The sequence below is a fragment of the Paramormyrops kingsleyae genome, chromosome 24, assembly GCF_048594095.1.
Source record: "Paramormyrops kingsleyae isolate MSU_618 chromosome 24, PKINGS_0.4, whole genome shotgun sequence".
In the NCBI taxonomy this organism is placed as follows: domain Eukaryota; kingdom Metazoa; phylum Chordata; class Actinopteri; order Osteoglossiformes; family Mormyridae; genus Paramormyrops; species Paramormyrops kingsleyae.
This window is the reverse complement of record NC_132820.1, coordinates 3,222,184-3,241,926: the sequence shown is the minus strand read 5'-3', so window position 1 is coordinate 3,241,926 and position 19,743 is coordinate 3,222,184. Positions and strand designations below refer to the sequence as shown.

At 42.9% G+C, this 19,743-nt stretch overlaps 1 protein-coding gene and 1 long non-coding RNA gene across 2 annotated transcripts in view; both read right to left on the bottom strand.

The window, feature by feature from the left end:
• csf1rb (colony stimulating factor 1 receptor, b) overlaps positions 1–19,743 on the bottom strand; it is a 70,754-nt gene that overhangs the window by 49,283 nt on the left and 1,728 nt on the right. Inside the window, exon 2 of the mRNA XM_072706396.1 lies at positions 19,436–19,720. Within this exon, the coding sequence (XP_072562497.1) occupies positions 19,436–19,720 (285 nt within the window). The remainder of the gene's footprint in view (positions 1–19,435; positions 19,721–19,743) is intronic.
• Positions 12,998–16,412, bottom strand: LOC111850510 (uncharacterized). The gene is made up of 3 exons (XR_011985163.1): positions 15,905–16,412; positions 14,598–15,759; positions 12,998–13,868 (listed from the first exon to the last, which is right to left on the bottom strand). It is a non-coding gene; the product is annotated as an uncharacterized lncRNA (long non-coding RNA).

Below are 19,743 nucleotides of genomic sequence, written 5' to 3'. Positions count from 1 at the left end.
GGCCCAATGCTCAGCCGCGATTGGGAGATGCAGCCCCTTCTCATAAGGTACGACGACCAATCGGAATGAAGAATTGCTACCAGGGAACTTCCACCGTTGTGCAAACAAGCTTTCTGCTGGCATAAGGCTTGGCAAGAACGAGACAGTGAGCGTGAAAGTCAGGTGCAGTAGGATACCTTCACGGTGAGGTACACGAAACCCCCCCCCCCCATGGAGGGCCATGCTGGAAAAGTTAATTATTTTTAACCAACTTCAAAATCTACTGACAAAGCGTTTTTTCACATGGTTAAATCTTAAGCCAAACAAGTCCTCCCCCTATTCAGATTTGTGCATTAAGCACTATGCAAACATACAAACATTTCATTAATGGGTAATGGTCTCATTAAACAAGGCCTGGCTGACATGCAGTGGCAGTTGTGGACCATTTTAAGTGGGGGGGGGGGGGGCAGACTGGGGACAGTTTTCTGTTAGGGGGGTCAGATGCATTTGACCTTACACTAGATCGCCAGCATTAAGAAGCAGAAGACAATTTTGAATACCGATACATTATTTATGCAGTGCTTTGCAGTCACATTTTACAGTTTTTACAAATATGTAATTCACTCTGATTTCTTGTTTAGACTGTCCTGCTTCCACAAGCGTGATTATTTGTATCAGTCGTTAACTGAAGCGACTCGCCCATCCGGCGCATGCGTGTTACGGGTCCGTCAAAGAAAATGCACTTGCGCCTGATCCCAGTGCACGAAGTTTTAGCACACAAATATAAATGTAAATGATAATAATAACAGTAATAATCATAATACATTTAATACATTTGTCACAGGGACACTGACACCCCCCCCCCCCCCCCCCCAGTACCGTCCCTGCCGACATGTAGTAGGTACAGGAGTAGGAGCAGTATCTAACAGGAAGTTCATAATGACAGAGGGAAACAAGTCTCATAGAATGCGTAAATAAAGAGCGTGTTTTAAAGGTCGTTGAGCAGCAAGATAAACCCCGGATGCTTAGGAAGAGTTAACTTTTAACCCGTCACAGCGGTGAACCGCTGAGGCCAAAGAGATTCTTCTCAGGGTGTGTGCGATGCCACTGATCATTATTCGCGTGCAAGTAACAAAGTCACAGATAGTGTTACAGGACACAGCAGGACGTCAAAGGGATGCTATTGAATGGAGATTTTAAAAAAACACGTCGATGCATCACAGAGACCTTTAGTCAGGCTTCCTCATCACGTGTTACAGTGCTGGGATCTCGAACTCAGTCCTCCTGTAATCCAAAGAAGAATTTTCGTCCATATACCCTGTGTCCATTACGTATTTAATTTGTATATATTTATCGGTTGTCTGTTGGCTTTTGTCTCACATTATCCCTTGTTTTATGGGAAATGCACAGTAACATCTTATCAGTTGAAGTCTCCGACGAAGGCCTCTGTTTGGGGCACAATGTCCCTACAGATAGGGTACAATGCAGCAACCTGCCCCCCCCCGCGGAAGCCGGCACTTTGCTCTGCATTGTCTGCTTGTTCCTGTGACACCTCCTCACCCCTTAACTGAGGCTGAAGGCCCTTCAGATGCACAGATCAAAGGGCTTCCTCTCCATTGATGCCTGAGTGCCGTAGGCTTGTGGGGGCCCAGGGCATTACTGGGGAGGGGGCCGTCTGCAGCCACGTGGGCCACAGTACGGCCTGGGGTGGGGGGGTTCACTGCCAAAGCCACATGCCACTGTTTACTTTCCCATGTAAACATATTTATGTTTGTATCTGGACACTTTCTGTGAAGTATTACCTTTCTGTGAAGTATTACCTTTCAAGCATCGAATACTTTTCATATTGTCTAACATGCTACTTATACATTTTATTAAGAGTTCACTTTGCTCAAGATTTGTTTTTAAGTTTGTACACGAATAATTATCACAAAGCAGAAAAAATAATCATCGTATTTACTTTGAGCACCACAATAACATAAACAATTCTACATCGGAGCCATTATCGCATTAGTAAACTGCCCAGATAAAAAATGAACACTGATTGTGCTACAATGAATTTGATATCATATATTTTACTCATTTCAAATCAGTTCTTGCATTTCTTTTTCCGTTAAGTTCCTGTACTAGTGACTCATATAAAATAATTCTCAACGCTTTAAAAATACTGCAGTCATAAAATATAGTTGAGTAGTGGAAGTGATTTAATTCTGATACGAGTAACGTTGAACATAACTTGTGATCTGGAGCGACGTTTTGGACAGTGAAAGTGACGTACATATTCCGTAAAGACATAAGAATTAAGTTTGAGTTTGAAGATGGGGAAAAAATGCAAAAGAATTAAATGACAGACTGCATGCTTATGCTGGGAAATCCCTGGAATAGTAATGAAAAACGCTATTTAGCCCCGCCCACAACTTATCGTTACCATGGAAAATAGTTGGTGGGAGGAGTTACACATTTATTTGTGGTTCCGCCCACGTTTACCTGTTGAATCGGGACCGTAGGAGGAACCGCACTGTGATTGGGCACCATGCTACAGTGCTGATATATTCATCCCCCCCCCCCCCCAGCCCTGACAATAGTGTCACCTTTGGTCCCTGTGCTGTATATTACAGACGATACAGGGGGGTTCGTTCAGGGAGCGCCGATGCTTCTGTTTACCTCTGGGTAGAGAGCTGAGGCAGCTCGGGAGGGGATCACGCCGTGGTTCCGTGATTCTCTCCTTATCACCGTCTGAGCAGTCTGCTCTGTTTGCTCTGTAACAACGAGCAAGACAGGCGGAGAAACCAAACGCCTCCCGGCCATGTATCAGCTAAGATGTTATCCTTGTAGTTTTTACAAATACGTGATTCACCGTTAATAAAGTTTCAAACTGTTATTAGAACCTTGGAAGGCACCGACCATAGCTGGTATCAGCATTTACAGAGGTAGCGTCAGGGAGAAATTAATCATTTTCACAGGGTATGGGAAGTAATGAATCAAGATCCACAAGGTTATTTGAAAGAAAACATAGAAAAGATTATACAAACGCAAAATACAATAAGAACAAAGAACAATAGGAACTCTGCTCTCATGCTAAAGACTGTTTTTATTTGGAGTGTAAGTCTGAAGAAAAGGACGTCTGTAACAAGCTCTGTAGACTGAATGGTGCGTTAGATGTTCATTGGACATTGTCCGTGCATCCTGTCACCTGTCTGTAAAATCATTAACCGAAGCAAGGCCATGAAAGCGTGTTTTATGGAAAGTTTGATTATGATGGGCTGTAAAGATTGCGCTTTATGGCCCCCCAGCGCCTCGGAAGGTCTCAACTTGACACAATTTGCATGTGATCCTGGGGCCAGCACCCCTGACCTCAGGCGACTCCCCAGTCTGGCGAAACTGCTTTGGGGGGGGGGGGGGGCTTCCATTTCCTGTCACATTTCTGTAGACTGATTGATTCATGATGCAGAACTTGATTTATTAATCTACTTTCTACATTAAATATATAACGAAAAGCAGGGAAAACAAAGTTTCAAAATTGCCTTTAAGATACATATTTGTACATATACTGTATAGGACCTGTCTACTTTATCCCATGGGGTCTCCCTGTTACCCTTAACAAGTCTGGCTGTTCTTCTTCGACTTTTCTCACGTTTTTGCTCGTTGAGCTGCGGCTTTTTGAGTGTTGTGCCGTTTTCCGTAAATCCAGACATCGTAGTACATGGAAATCCCAGTTTGCTGGCTGCTTCTGAGATGCTGGGAGCCACTCTGTGTGGCACCATTGATAATGCCATGTTTAAATTAGTTTATATCACATCTTAGCCATTTTAATGTTTGGCTACACAGTAACCGAACCTCTTACTTCTGTCTGCATGCTGTATACGCTGATGAGCCAAAACATTATGAGCACCCCCACGTGAATAATGTTGACTGCTTAATGAAAATGGTGAATGTCGGGGTCTGGGATCCATTAGACGGTAATCTAACAATCGCTACTCATAGTTGACATGTTGAAAGTGGAAGAAGTGGGCAGCGATAAAGATCCGAGTGACTCTGAGCAAAATTATTAAGGCCAGACGGCTGGGTCAGAGCATCTCCGGCTTGTGGGGAGCTCAGGCCCAGCAGTGGGGAGCTCAGGCCCAGCTGTGGGGAGCTCAGGCCCAGCTGTGGGGAGCTCAGGCCCAGCTGTGGGGAGCACCTACTGATAGAGGCCTGGGGAGGGAAAGCCCATGAAAGGCGACAGGGTGTAGAATGGCTGGGACTCGTCTACGGGAGATGTGAATGAAGGGTCAGGGTTAGGTACGACCCAACAGGAGGCTTACTGTGGCACAAACATCAGATACCTTTGATGAAGATCACAGGAGTAATGCGCCACCATCAATCAGTAATGCGTCATCATTAATCAGTAATGCGTCATTATTGATCAGTAATGCATCATCATTAATCAGTAATGCATCATCATCGATCAGTAATGCATCATCATTGATCAGTAATGCATCATCATTGATCAGTATTCGTCATTATTAATGAGTAATCCATCATTATTAATCAGTAATGCATCATTATTCATCAGTAATGAATCATTATTAATCAGTAATCATCATTATTAATGAGTAATGCATCATTATTCATCAGTAATGAATCATTATTAATCAGTAATGAGTCATAACGCCAATCAAGACCTGTTGCCTATGGTACTTCGTAGGAACAGGCCAGTCAAACTTCTTGAATCTCGAAACTTGAAATAAATGCATCTTCATACATGGAAATACCACTGATTGGCAAGAAATGTTGTACTTGGCGGAATTAAAAAGATTCCAACAATTACTGGGATGGGGAGGCTCTTTCATGGTTCTGATCTCCTTGGTCCTGCAGCGCCTGGTGTAGATGTAGGGAGGCTCAGCTGCTTTGATCACTCCCCGCAGGGCTTTGCGGTCTTGGTTGGAGCAGCTTCCAAACCACACTGTGTATCTCATGGTCAGGATGCTCTCAACTGAGGATCGTAGATGAAACCTTACACCTCCTCAGTTGCCTCAAATGATATAATTGTTGCTTCGCCTTAGTAATCTGTCCATGTATGTGTGGGGACCAGGTGAGATCTTCTGTGAGCTGAACACCAAGGTACTTAAAGTGTCTCACCCTCTCCTCTGGAGCCCCACTGATGTGGGGGGAGGGGGGGGGGTAGCAGGGGCTGCAGTTTCCTGCCCTAGCCCACCACCATCTCTTATGCTTTGCTGGTGTTCAGCTGGAGACCGTCAGCCTGGCACCACCTTTCCAGGTTCCCCACTTCCCTCAAGGAGGTCGTCTCATCATTGCTGGAGGTAAGACCCAGCACTACTGTGGCATCGGCCAATCTCACAATGGCGGTGCAGCTGTCAGTGGCCACGCAGTCGTAGGTATAGAGTGTCAGCAGCAGGAAGCTCGAGATGCATCCTTGAGGAACCGCAGTGCTAAGAGCGATGGACTCGGACCCACAGCTGCCCAGTCTAACCACTTGCGGTCGTCCTGTATGGAAGCCGGGCGTTTAGTCCTAAATCCCTCCGTTTAGTGGTTGGTCTGAGTAGGATTACGGTGTTAAATACTGATTTTATTATTTTAATTTTGAATTTATCAGTTATTCAGGCTGGACGGCTTGCTGTGCTCCGGCACTGGGGCAATGGTGGATCTTCTGAAGCATAAAGGCACAATGGAATGAGCCAGAGATCCATTAAAGATGCGGGTCAAGCCACTCCAAGATGCCGTTGGGTCCCGCAGGTTTCCTGGGGTTTCCGTGCTTTGAGGCCCTCCGCCTGTCTCGCGCTGACGTGGTCGATGCGGATCCCGCTGATGTCACCACACTCCTTTAGCAACTGGGCATAGAACCCATTTTGTTCGTCAGCGAACACAGAGTTGGCACTCCGAGTAGTGGTGTTTTTATCACATGCATTTTTTCTTATATATTTAGTTGCTTCCTTTGCTCATTTTCTTTTCTTTTTTAAATGAAAGGCTTTTTTTTAAGCCTGAGAAACAACACAAATTTTTTAAACCAGGTCAAGTTCAACTGGGAAGATGTCGTAAACCATTAGTGTTGTAAGGTTTCCACCTAGTGGTCATACTAAAAATTAATCCTTTTCCAACTGTTGCAAATATGCTTGCTCACGGCCTTTTAGTAGAGAATGTTCCTCTGAAATCAGACAGCTCCCAGCTCAGTACAACATGCATCTGAAGAACGATCACTTACAGGGTCGCCAATTTTGCTCAGCCAGCTATTATGAGAAATTTCGATTTTAGACAAGTCTACACACACATGCACATGCGCATTTAGGTATATGTAACAGTTTTATTACCTTGGGGCTCAACGGGGCTAAGCTTCTGCGCCTGTGATCGAGTCCAGCCTCAGCACATCTGCGGGACCCTAGAGGCCGACCCCTAACCCCCAGCCCCCTGGGCTCCAGCTTACTCTCAACGACAGCGAGCAAGTTGGGTGAGGCGTGATGAGAATTTCCCCATAGATAAAATAAAGTATCATTTATTATTGAACAGTATGGAAGGTTTGCAAACTACCCCAATGACTTTGATGTAGCTAATTTTATGTTTATAATGGAATAGCACGTATTTGCCGTAAGATTGCTTTCCGTGTTCGTCCGCCTCTGACATTCGGTGACTGCTGGTTTGGATTCCTACCCAGAACTTACCTTTAACTCCCACCAAACATGAGACGTCCATCAGACGTGCAGATCATGTCTAGATGGGGTCGGTCGGTCCAGAACCATATCTGGATGTCTGCACAACGTGCAAATCAGGTACAGTATCTGCACGTCTAACTCTGACCCCTCTTGGACGTAGATATGTAGTTCAAGCTGAACGTCTAGGTAGGCGACTTTTGGACATTTGTAGACAGATCGTCAATTCCATGTAAACATTGTCAGCGTCAATTCTGGTGCCTATTGTAGCTCATGCTGTTGTAATTTTAATGTTTTAAAATGTCCAAAAATAAACTGCTACACGTAAGCAAATCCCATAATCACAATTTGCCAATGCACGTCCGGTGTGTGGTTTGGCCAAGTTCTGTTACAGTAGCGCTAAAAAAAAAAAAAGACCAACACTGTCGCGCATGCGCTCTTTTGCAGTAAAGCGGTTGTGAGAAACTGCACGTCGTTGTGGACAAGTTTAAAGTTTAAGGTAAGTAGTATTTAGCATTGTTTAGTTGTGCACATTGTTTAATAATCGCATTGCTGACTTTTTTGCAAACCAATATGTCCACATAATTAATCTGAAGGTAAAACACATCTGTACATACGGAACTCCAAAGTGTTCAAAAGTATTATGAAATATATGAGAATGATATTGTGAAATACAGCTCATTTTTGTGAAATATATTGCATTCTGTTATATAAATTTACTTATTGTGAAATATGATTTCATATATTTTTAGCGCTCTTGTGAGCGCAGAACGACTTCCATTTTGCAGTAAAGCGGGAAAAGTATAGTATTTCATCATTCAGCGTCATGAAATGATGAAATAAGGCATCATGAAATGATGCAAAACGGCATTATGAAATAAATACTGACTTTGAAAAAAAATATATACATATTTCACAATAAGAAGTAGTGCTAGGCGATAAAACGATCTCGATTTTTTTTATCGATAAAAAATGAGGATGATCACGATGATACACACAGACTATAAAACTCGATCAACCAAGTTTGCTCCGTTTTATAGAATGCGCTGAGACAGACAACTTGATGGCCTATCGAGCAGAGGTTTACTGAACGCTAGCAAAACAGCCAAAAAAGAAGCAATGGTTGCGTTCTACTTGGGCTTAGGTCTGTCTGCAGCTGACGCGACGTGGAACGCGATCTGCCGGCGGCCGCAGGGGTGGAGTATAAACTGACTGCAGCCAGTTGGACTACTTATACTCCTCGTCGTCTGTGACACCTGACTGCAATGGCAGCACTGCCAGAAGGGTGTAGATAAATCTATACAAAAATCACCTGCATGCACATTACTTAAGAACATAAGAACTATACAAACGAGAGGAGGCCATTCGGCCCATCAAGCTCGCTTGGGGAGAACTTAACTAATAGCTCAGAGTTGTTAAAATCTTATCAAGCTCTGATTTAAAGGAACCCAAGGATTCAGCTTGCACTACGTTATCAGGAAGTCTATTCCATACTCTGACTACACGCTGTGTAAAGAAGTGCTTCCTTAAATCCAGTTTGAAATGTTCTCCCGCTAATTTCCACCTATGGCCACGAGATCTTGTATTTGAACTAATGCTGAAGTAACTATTCGTTTGAACAGCATCCAAACCTGTTAGAATCTTATAGACCTGGATCATGTCCCCCCTCAGTCTCCTTTGCTTGAGGCTGAACAGATTTAGCTCAAATAACCTTTCCTCGTATGACATTCCTCTAAGACCAGGAATCATTCGTGTGGCCCTACGCTGCACCTTTTCTAAGGCCGCTATGTCCTTTTTAAGATATGGTGACCAAACCTGTACACAATATTCTAGGTGAGGTCTCACCAAGGAATTGTATAATCTTAGCATTACCTCCCTTGACTTAAACTCCACACACCTGGAGATATACCCCAACATCCTATTGGCCTTTTTTATTGCTTCCCCGCACTGGCGAGAATGAGACATGGAAGCATCAACATACACACCAAGGTCTTTCTCATAATCAGCTACCTTTATTTCAGTAGGTCCCATAAAATACCTGTACTTTATATTTCTGCTCCCTACATGGAGTACCTTACATTTGTCTATGTTAAATTTCATCTGCCAGGTGTCAGCCCAGTCACTAATTAAATTAAGATCCCGCTGTAGCTGCTGAGCCGCTAGTTCAGTATCTGCTACACCACCCACCTTGGTGTCATCTGCAAATTTCACCAGTTTACTGTATATATTGGTGTCTATATCATTTATGTAAATTAGGAACAAAAGTGGTCCTAAAATTGAACCCTGCGGTACCCCACTATGAACGCAGGCCCACTGTGACATTGAGCCTCTTATAACTACTCGCTGCTTCCTATCCGTTAACCAGTTATCAATCCAGGTCACTACAGTTCCTAAAATACCTGTCGCTTTGAGTTTAAGTGGGGAACAACATCAAAAGCCTTTTGGAAATCTAAGTAGATGACATCATAGGCCTTCTTATCATCAACTTCCTGAGTAGCTTCCTCAAAAAACTCCAACAGATTTGTTAAACAGGATCTACCTCTCCTAAATCCATGCTGGCTATCCCTCAAAATGTTATTTGAGTCCAGGTAATCTACCATTTTCTCTTTGATTATAGCCTCCATAACTTTACCAGTTATACAAGTTAGACTGATTGGCCTATAGTTTGACAAATTACTTCTATCCCCTTTTTTGAAAATAGGCGTTATGTTGGCATGCTTCCAATCAGAAGGTACCACACCTTCAGATAAGGATTTTTGAAACAGTAATGTTAAGGGTCGGCAAATAATATCCCTCATCTCTTTTAACACTATAGGTAAGATGCCATCAGGGCCCTGTGATTTATTTATTTTGAGCTTAGCTAGGCTTTGCAAAACATCAGCTTCAGTTATATATATATTAGTGATAGACGATGTTGGATTAGTAATAAGAACTGGTAAATTACTAGTGTCCTCAACAGTGAATACCCGTGCAAAACTATCATTGAACTCATTTACTATGTCAATGTCGTTTTCAATTATAAGACCCTTACTATCCTGCAGATTAGTAATTTCAGCTTTTAGAGCTGAAATAACAATAACCAACTCCTGATACAAACTGTTAGCAGTGAATAAAATTATTGCGTATTGTGGCTCTGTGTAAAAAGATAGCTGCAAGGAAAATTATCAAATACATGTATTTCAAGGATTCAAAGTTATTATTGTCATGTCATGTATTATTGTCATCTGATCTGATACTCCCAATAAAAATGTATTAAGAATGCCGTGTGAGACTTTTTGTACTGAATTTGCTTAATGATACTAGGTTATTGGGGTGAAACATAATATGGTATTAGAATATATAGTGGGGATTATTTTGTAATGAATAAAGCTGTAAATACATAAATTACGTCTAAAGTAAGTCTATGTGTGACGTTAAAACGACGTCGACACCGACCATTTCCGGACTGTTTTTTCACCTTATACAGACGTCTTATAGTTGTCTGAACATCCATAACTGAACATCCAGAGGACGTCTAAAAAAGACGTCATAAAAACTTTCATTCTGCACCCTCTGAAGACGTCTTTTCTATGGTAGGCCAAGACGTCTAAAAGACGTCATTTCAACGTCATATTGTTTGCTGGGCTAAGTTGTCTGCAGCCTGTCCTTTGCAGAATTAAATAACTTGAATTAGCAAATTTTAACTTGAATGTTTTTGTTGTAACATTTACTGAGGTATTTAACTTGCTTCAGGGCAACATCTGGCTGCGTACTGGGTAAAATTCAATATTTTACCTGGATTTACCCTCAAACGGCCACTATACAGTATGTGTATCACATCTCTTCTACGGTGAAAAAAGTATGTTTTCTGTCTACACGGCCGTACATAATAAAATACAAACACATCATCTGCAAACAATATCTAAAAAAAGCATTTAAAACATGTTTATTATACATGAAGTTTAGATAAGTTTAGGAGGGCGTTTCAAACTGGTAGCCCATCGTACCCATGAAGTAGCTCTCAGTTTCAAAAAGATTGGTGACCCTGGTTTATAGTCATGTTGCACGCAGTTTGGCCTGCGGCTTCAAAGACAATGCGACTTCTAATTTTAAACTCGCAATTTCTAGTTTCATATGAGTTGCAGTATAAATGCACGTTATATCTCTGTTGCCGCAGCTCTACAAAGGGGTAGTTTTTATACCGAATGTAGCGCATGCTCCTCTTATCGATCTTTCTAGAATAACTATATCATATAAATCATATAAATATACAAGTGATATCAGTAGTATTCAAGTATAAACGTCGAATATCACGTAAGCGTCCCTCCACCTGATAAATCTGCACGCTTCACACGGCATTTACTTTAGGAAAAAAGAATTGGCTCCCTCTGCTGGATAAAGGTGAAAATGTAAAATAAATATAAATATAAAATCATGCATAATTACATAAATTCAAATCTTGAAATGTTCTACCTGTTTGGTGTAAAGATCCTGATTTTTCAGAAGTGGTGGAAAGAAAGAAACAGAATGAATGGTTAATATGCTAATTGCCGCGGATGATTTGCAGTGTTTGCCTGCAAGTTAAACATTTCACGGCGTCTTTTGGCGCAGACGGCTTTCCTTCGCTGGAAAACCCCTTATGACTTTTCGCGTATCATTCCTCAGTTGTGACCTTAATGAGCTGACAACGGCATGTCATTTACACCCCGTCTATCACTCTAGACATAGAGAAAGTCTGTGACTGACGCCTCCTGCTATTTTTGTTTTCGTTTTATGAAGGCTTTGCTTTCAGATTCAATCACCGCATTCTCCGTCCTTCCTAGCTGGAGAGCGAGCAGCAGCCGCCTGCTGAGATGCAGAGAGGAGGCCGCTGGGAGTGAAGGTGAACCAGGTCGCTCGTCTGAGTTACTGTAGGTCACACGCCGTATTTTTGGTCACACGGTTCTCTTTAACCCACAAGCTGGATTGTCTACAAAACCACTACTTCCTACACAGAAGCAAATCAACTATCTTTCGGCAAAGGTTTGAAACAGCAGCATATCAGTCCGTAAAACTGAAAAAGCACCGTGTTTCTGGCCGCAACGTAAATGCAATAATATGCGTGACATACACTGATAATCTGTAGATCCATCCATCAGTCTTTCTTTCTTTATGGTCGGTGTTTCTACTTAACACATTTTGAATAATCAGCTTTCGGTTAAAGCCAAGCATTCATATATATGTTTATTTTTAAGGCAGTTAAACAATGTAACATTAACAGATTGTATATATATATATAGACAAACACATACATGTATTTATATTTATGTATAAATATACAAAAAGCTTTATACAAAATCATAACCATTCATGAGTATGATTATATTGCACTAATTTACCAGCACCTTATTCACTGTGAATGTGTGTATATACACTCACCTAAAGGATTATTAGGAACACCATACTAATATGGTGTTTGACCCCCTATCACCTTCAGAACTGCCTTAATTCTACGTGGCATTGATTCAACAAGGTGCTGAAAGCATTCTTTAGAAATGTTGGCCCATATTGATAGGATAGCATCTTGCAGTTGATGGAGATTTGTGGGATGCACATCCAGGGCACGAAGCTCCCGTTCCACCACATCCCAAAGATGCTCTATTGGGTTGAGATCTGGTGACTGTGGGGGCCATTGTAGTACAGTGAACTCATTGTCATGTTCAAGAAACCAATTTGAAATGATTTGAGCTTTGTGACATGGTGCATTATCCTGCTGGAAGTAGCCATCAGAGGATGGGTACATGGTGGTCATAAAGGGATGGACATGGTCAGAAACAATGCTCAGGTAGGCCGTGGCATTTAAACGATGCCCAATTGGCACTAAGGGGCCTAATGTGTGCCAAGAAAACATCCCCCACACCATTACACCACCACCACCAGCCTGCACAGTGGTAACAAGGCATGATGGATCCAAGTTCTCATTCTGTTTACGCCAAATTCTGACTCTACCATTTGAATGTCTCAACAGAAATCGAGACTCATCAGACCAGGCAACATTTTTTCAGTCTTCAACTGTCCAATTTTGGTGAGCTTGTGCAAATTGTAGCCTCATTTTCCTATTTGTAGTGGAGATGAGTGGTACCCGGTGGGGTCTTCTGCTGTTGTAGCCCATCCGCCTCAAGGTTGTGCGTGCTGTGGCTTCACAAATGCTTTGCTGCATACCTCGGTTGTAACGAGTGGTTATTTCAGTCAAAGTTGCTCTTCTATCAGCTTGAATCAGTCGGCCCATTCTCCTCTAACCTCTAGCATCAACAAGGCATTTTCGCCCACAGGACTGCCGCATACTGGATGTTTTTCCCTTTGCACACCATTCTTTGTAAACCCTAGAAATGGTTGTGCGTGAAAATCCCAGTAACTGAGCAGATTGTGAAATACTCAGACCGGCCCGTCTGGCACCAACAACCATGCCACGCTCAAAATTGCTTAAATCACCTTTCTTTCCCATTCTGACATTCAGTTTGGAGTTCAGGAGATTGTCTTGACCAGGACCACACCCCTAAATGCATTGAAGCAACTGCCATGTGATTGGTTGATTAGATAATTGCATTAATGAGAAATTGAACAGGTGTTCCTAATAATCCTTTAGGTGAGTGTATGTGTGTGTGTGAGAGTGAGCGGCTTTACCTATCCTTATGGGGACATAATGTCCCAATAACGTGATAAATATCCGTTTTTTTTCCCCTTATGGGGACCGGTTTCCTGGTCCCCATAAGGGAAAACTCTATTTTATAAAAATCGGTGACTGCTATGAAAAAACTAAAACTGCAAAAACTCTTGTATTTTGTTAGGTTACTTATGGTTATGGTTAGGGCAGGGTAGGGGTTAAGGTTGTCATAGTTAGCGTTAGCATTTTTCCCATTGAAATGAATGAGTGGTCCCCATAAGGATATGTTTACCCTACATGTGCGTGTGTGTATACATATTTTATTCTTTGGATTTTATTGTAACTTTTTACTGTGTATCTGCTGGCGCACTCCAAACGAAATCTCATTGTATTTGTACAATGACAATAAAGCATCTTTATCTTTATAACAAAATAAGCAATACACAAAATTAATTACACTATCAATACAGGTTTCCAGTCCAGAACATATATTTAAATGCTTCCTTGGGTCTTTTTGTTTGTCCCACTGTTGTATATACAGACAGATAGTTAAACATATATGTCCTCTGCATCCTCTGTTTTTCCAGAGTCGTTTGCTCTTACTGGCTGAAGTGTGCACGTATCTGGAGGAAAAGAGATGGCGATGAATATGCAGTATTGTGCAAAAATCTTAGACAGTCAAAGAAAATTATGCTTAAATGATATTCATGTTGGTGGAAAACTATGATATCATGCCAGCCAAAGTGTATGAGCTTAGCCATTGGAAACCTCCCCTAATGTCACTCCAATATATGCACCAACCATCTAATACGCCCATGTATTCGCTGACTCAACCAATAGCAAACCATGCTTGGCTAATCAATATCTTATTCATTTGTCAAACTGAGCTGGAAAATGAGATGTAACGAATGCATGGAATGGCTGAGGTGGCCCTGAGGACGGGTTTGGGAACTGAAGCGGTGTTCATCTAGCCGTCCAGCAAGATATCAGTAACTTTTTGGAGAACAGAAGAAATTTTTTATTGTTTTTATGCTAATTTCCAAACATTTCCCTGAACAGATATACACTTGCTACCCATATAAATAGCTTCAAGCATTTTCTTTGACTGCTTAAGACCAGTTCATTGCACAGCTGTTCCTTGTCATAGCCGCATTTTTTATTTACTCTTAAGCGAATGGTTGCAAATACTGTACAACCACAACTGAAATAGCAGACCTGAGAATATGACCTCTGCTCTTAATCAATGACGCGTCTACTGCAGGCACAGGGTACCCGCTTGTAGCTACACTAAGACAGGTCAGCTAACCCTAATACAACCTTATTATTTGATTGTATCGTTTTTAAAGTATTACCGAGTTTGGAGATGATATCAGCCTTCGCTTCCTTCTTAGCCTCACAGGAACCTTTCATTGTGACGTAAACATCGTCTTCGAGATCTGTAAGAGTAGCAAGGCCTTCTTTACTCTGTCATCCCAAAAGCCCGCTCACACTTACTCGCATGCTGACTTACAGGTAGTGTCACAGTACTACACGAGGACACTTCTTATTCCAACTTGAAGGTTCTGGTTTTTCCCCTTGAAAATGTCATTGATACATGCATGAAGAATTATGGAGGTTTTAAAATGGCAGTACAAGTTCTTCCTGACTTACATAAATCTAACGTCCATCTATCCATCCACCTTGCATAATCGCTTATCCTCAGCCATTTTTGCACCATGGATACATCTGGTAACCTGGTGAAGCTTATGGACCTCTTTGCTGAATTTCTGTTACAGGTCACTGAAAATAAAATGGTACATCCTGGACGAGATGCCAGTCCATCACAGGGCACGGGGCCGGGGTACAGCCTGGAGGGGATGCCAGTCCATCACAGGGCACGGGGCCGGGGTACAGCCTGGAGGGGATGCCAGTCCATCACAGGGCACGGGGCCGGGGTACACCCTGGACGGGAGGCCAGTCTATCACAGGTCACGGGGCCGGGGTACAGCCTGGACGGGATGCCAGTCTATCACAGGGCACGAGGCCGGGGTACAGACTGGATGGGATGCCAGTCTATCACAGGGCAAGGGACCGGGGTACACCCTGGATGGGATGCCAGTCTATCACTGGGCACGGGACCGGGGTACAGCCTGGACGGGATGCCAGTCTATTACAGGGCACGGGGCCAGTGATTTATCATAAAAGTCATTCATAAAGAACAGTGATATTCCAGTTATTAAATAAACCATAAATATCTATCCCAGTCTTTTCTTTCCTTCACCAGGCATTCCTGTGAGGACATTCTAAAAATGAAGTCAGCGACCATGTAGCGAGCAAGTGATGAAAATGCTCCAACACACAATCATGACGGCGAAACAAACATTCACACACATCAGCATTGTCTCGTTTACATAAAAAGCCCGTTTCCGGTACCTTCCCCTTTCTTTGGCAGCTTCTTCTTGATGCTCCAAAGCGCCACGCAAAATAGGACAATCAAGACAGAAGCTCCCAGAGTGATGAAAATTGAAATATATTCTGTTTTTATTAATAAAGGGAAAAAAAACTGCATTAAAACAGATATAAAATCAAACAGCATAATGTAATATGTTAATAATTATTATAGCATTCAAATATACCGCTTTATAGTTGACTGTCATTTTAATTAATTTAAAAGACCAACCTCTGCATGTTACAGCAGCAGCCGTAGTGTTTTGACTGCTGACAGCATTTTCTACCTCACAGACGAGCTTCGCAGGTGTGAGTTTGTAAAAAGACACGTTTCGCTCTTTTGAAACGGTGCTGTTTTCGGAAGTGGCGTTCAGCGTCCAGCGGAACGTGACGTCGTCTCCCCCGGTTACAGAGCACCTAAGCGTGACCCATCCATCTACTGCGCAAGTCGCCTTGACGTTTGTACCGGAGACGGGCTCTAGGGGGCAGCAGAGTAGACATTGTCACATCGAGTCACACAGGATTTAAATATACAAGACGCTCAAAGTGGCAGACGTAAGATCTTCGAGAGCCGTTTCAATCTATATTGCATAATTGCACGAGTTTTAGTTTGTTTGGTTGTTTGCAGACTGCAAAACAAAACGGATGCAGTTGCATAAAACCACACACCACCATACATTCTGAAAAAAACAGCACGTCTACATCAGAAACCGTAAACACACTTTAACTCGGTTGACCATGTCCTGCATTTACAGTAGCTGTTGAGGTGGTTTGCCTGGTTCTGGAGCACTTAGACTCATATTTTACAGGGACCATCGACTGACTGCTTCACGAAAGTCCAGTCCAGTAAATTAGAGGTCATGTGTGGTGAAAAAGCCCAGGGAAAATTATTACTGCAGATAATATGGGAGACTGGGGCTAAAATCATGGGGGCAGGTTGTCATGCAGTAATTAATTCTGTGTTCGGAGGTGAGGTAGGGACGACCTAGAGGTGCGGAGGTGAGATAGGGACGACCTAGAGGTGCAGAGGTGAGGTAGGGACGACCTAGAGGTGCGGAGGTGAGGTAGGGACGACCTAGCGGTGCGGAGGTGAGGTAGGGACGACCTAGAGGTGCGGAGGTGAGGTAGGGACGACCTAGCGGAGGTGAGGTAGGGACGACCTAGAGGTGCGGAGGTGAGGTAGGGACGACCTAGCGGTGCGGAGGTGAGGTAGGGACGACCTAGAGGTGCGGAGGTGAGGTAGGGACGGCCTAGAGGTGCGGAGGTGAGGTAGGGACGACCTAGAGGTGCGGAGGTTAGGTAGGGACGACCTAGAGGTGCGGAGGTTAGGTAGGGACGACCTAGCGGTGCGGAGGTGAGGTAGGGACGACCTAGAGGTGCGGAGGTTAGGTAGGGACGACCTAGAGGTGCGGAGGTTAGGTAGGGACGACCTAGCGGTGCGGAGGTGAGGTAGGGACGACCTAGAGGTGCGGAGGTGAGGTAGGGATGACCTAGAGGTGCGGAGGTTAGGTAGGGACGACCTAGCGGTGCGGAGGTGAGGTAGGGACGACCTAGAGGTGCGGAGGTTAGGTAGGGACGACCTAGCGGTGCGGAGGTGAGGTAGGGACGACCTAGCGGTGCGGAGGTGAATACTGCTGCTCTGGGGCCAGGGTGCGAGTCACCGCCGTCGCTCCCTGTGTCGTCGCGGGGTTCCTCCTGGGTACTCCAGTCCTCACCCTAACCCCCACCCCCCGGCCAACTGTTCAAAAACACGCTAAGGTATACTGGAGTTATGAAATTGTGTGTGTGCTGCGATGGGTTGGCGCCCCATCCTGGGTCATTTCCTGCCCTGCACCCGCAGCCTCTGGGACAGACTCCAGGCCCCCCCCCCCCCGGAACCCTGAGTTGGGGAAGCCGTTTCAGGGAAAGGGTGGGTGGTCTGCTGGTGAGACTCCAACTCATGCCACTCATAACGACGTGGTAGCTGAAGTTAGTGCTTAGGGTAAGTTTGAATGCACATTATTTCACTGACACTCAAAAATAAATAATTTTAGGATTAAGTATATTTGCATACATATATGAAAGAATATTAATTGTTTCCAAAGTTCTCAAACGTGTTTTGAATAAGACAAAACTATCAAATGAATTCATGTAGTTTTATTGTTTTTACCGCATCATCTACGGCAGCGTAAGGTAGGTTAGGCAGCCCTGAGTGCCGGAATCCAGCAGATTTCCATCCTACCTGGTCTCCGATGAACCACACCTGATCTCAGGCAGACATTACAGTAACTGGATTACATTGATTGTGCTATTGAACTGGTTATTAAATTGTTTTTTAAAATATCAGTTAATTACACTGTGACAACTTGCCCTCATATGTGACAATTATGACCTATTATGAGTTACGTTGTCACAAAATACTAATGTGTATTGTGCAATTAAATCAATATAAATTTAGGAATGAATATTAACAGTATATTAAACTGTACATTAAACCATTATCTTTCATACGGTATGGTAATGGATATTCAGCAAGGCTGCATTTTCTGCTAGTTTTGGGAAAACTTAAAGTTAATTCGGTAACACATTACTTGGGTGGGGCAAAAGTATTCTGCTCTTATGTATAAATTAACCACAAAAAGTCTTAGTTACATACTGATCTCAGGTTCATTCATCATTAAGGAATCGTGACATTTTATCTCAAGCAGTTACTGTATTTGTTACTACACTTAATTCTGTAAACCTCTGTGAGCTACTAAAAGAGCAACTCTTGAATAACACACGTGAAATACTGATCTCATGTTTGTCCATCATTAATGAATCGTGACGCATCATTTATCTAATGTATCTATTATTATGTTTGTTCATGATTTGTACTTCATTAGTACCACAGTTACTACTATTTGTGCCCCTCAACATACCCCAGTGACAACATACCCCAGTATCCCCTACTGCTTAATGTGTATATCAGAGCTCTTGTAACAGCAGTCAGCAACAAGGCAGGTCAATTCTATAGGTGACATAGGCGGCCGCCTAGGGCGCCAACATCTGAAGGGGTGCCGACCTGCCAGCCAATTTTAATTTGTCTCGGACGTAGGGCGCCGGCGGTGATGCTCGCCTAGGGCGCCATATCGGTTAGAACCGGTACTGTGATCGCGACCGAATGCAATCACGACATAGCAAGGCCTAAAGAAACGCTTCCCCACATTTATCGAAAAATGTTAGCACAAACCTGAAATGTGATCCTTACAATCCACGTAAAATAAAACAATTTATCTATATATGCTCTGACGAAGATGACCAGTTTGAAACAGATGGATTGGCTAAAATGGGAATTTTACTATTGTGTAGTATTTATATTATAAGCAGGGATGGACATAATTGGTACGCAAGTACGCATTCACCTTTAAGAACGATACGTGCGACAATCGATTGTGGTAAGAGTGTAAATGCTGACTTATTTTATGTGCATTTGCGTTGATATGAAAACAAAGTATAATGCATTTTAATCTTTATATGCTAACTCTACTTCATTTGCGTTATACAGGTTAAAATGCAAGGTATTTTCTTGTCATAACAGCACAAATGCACATAAAGGTTGGTGACCCCTGGTCTAAAGACTATTTATTATTGTGGCAAAAAAATAAGTAATTTCGAAATGCGATAAGTAAATTTACTTTGCGAGTAACTCAGAAATTCTTTTTTGAATCAGTTATTAGAGATAAGGTGATCTGAAACAAAATGCTAAATGAATTTCATAAAAGAAAATGTCGGATATTCTTACCCAGGACCCTGAGTGTGATAGTCGGGTTCGGTATGGATCTCCCATCCTCATCAAACATGTCCAGAGAGTAAGTGCCTCCCCTCGATTTGCTGGCATTAAGTGTTAGTGTCCCATTTGGGAAAACGTTGTACCCTTCGATACACGATGCATGTCCTTTTCTGTGAGAGCACACAGATGTATCGTTATATTTCCATCTGACGTCCGCAATGCCTTCAGATAGCCGATTTTCGGGGTGTAAGGAAACGGTGTCTCCGGATCGTCCGAAAAAACTGCGTTCTGCCATTTCTGAAAATAATAATAAAAAAGAC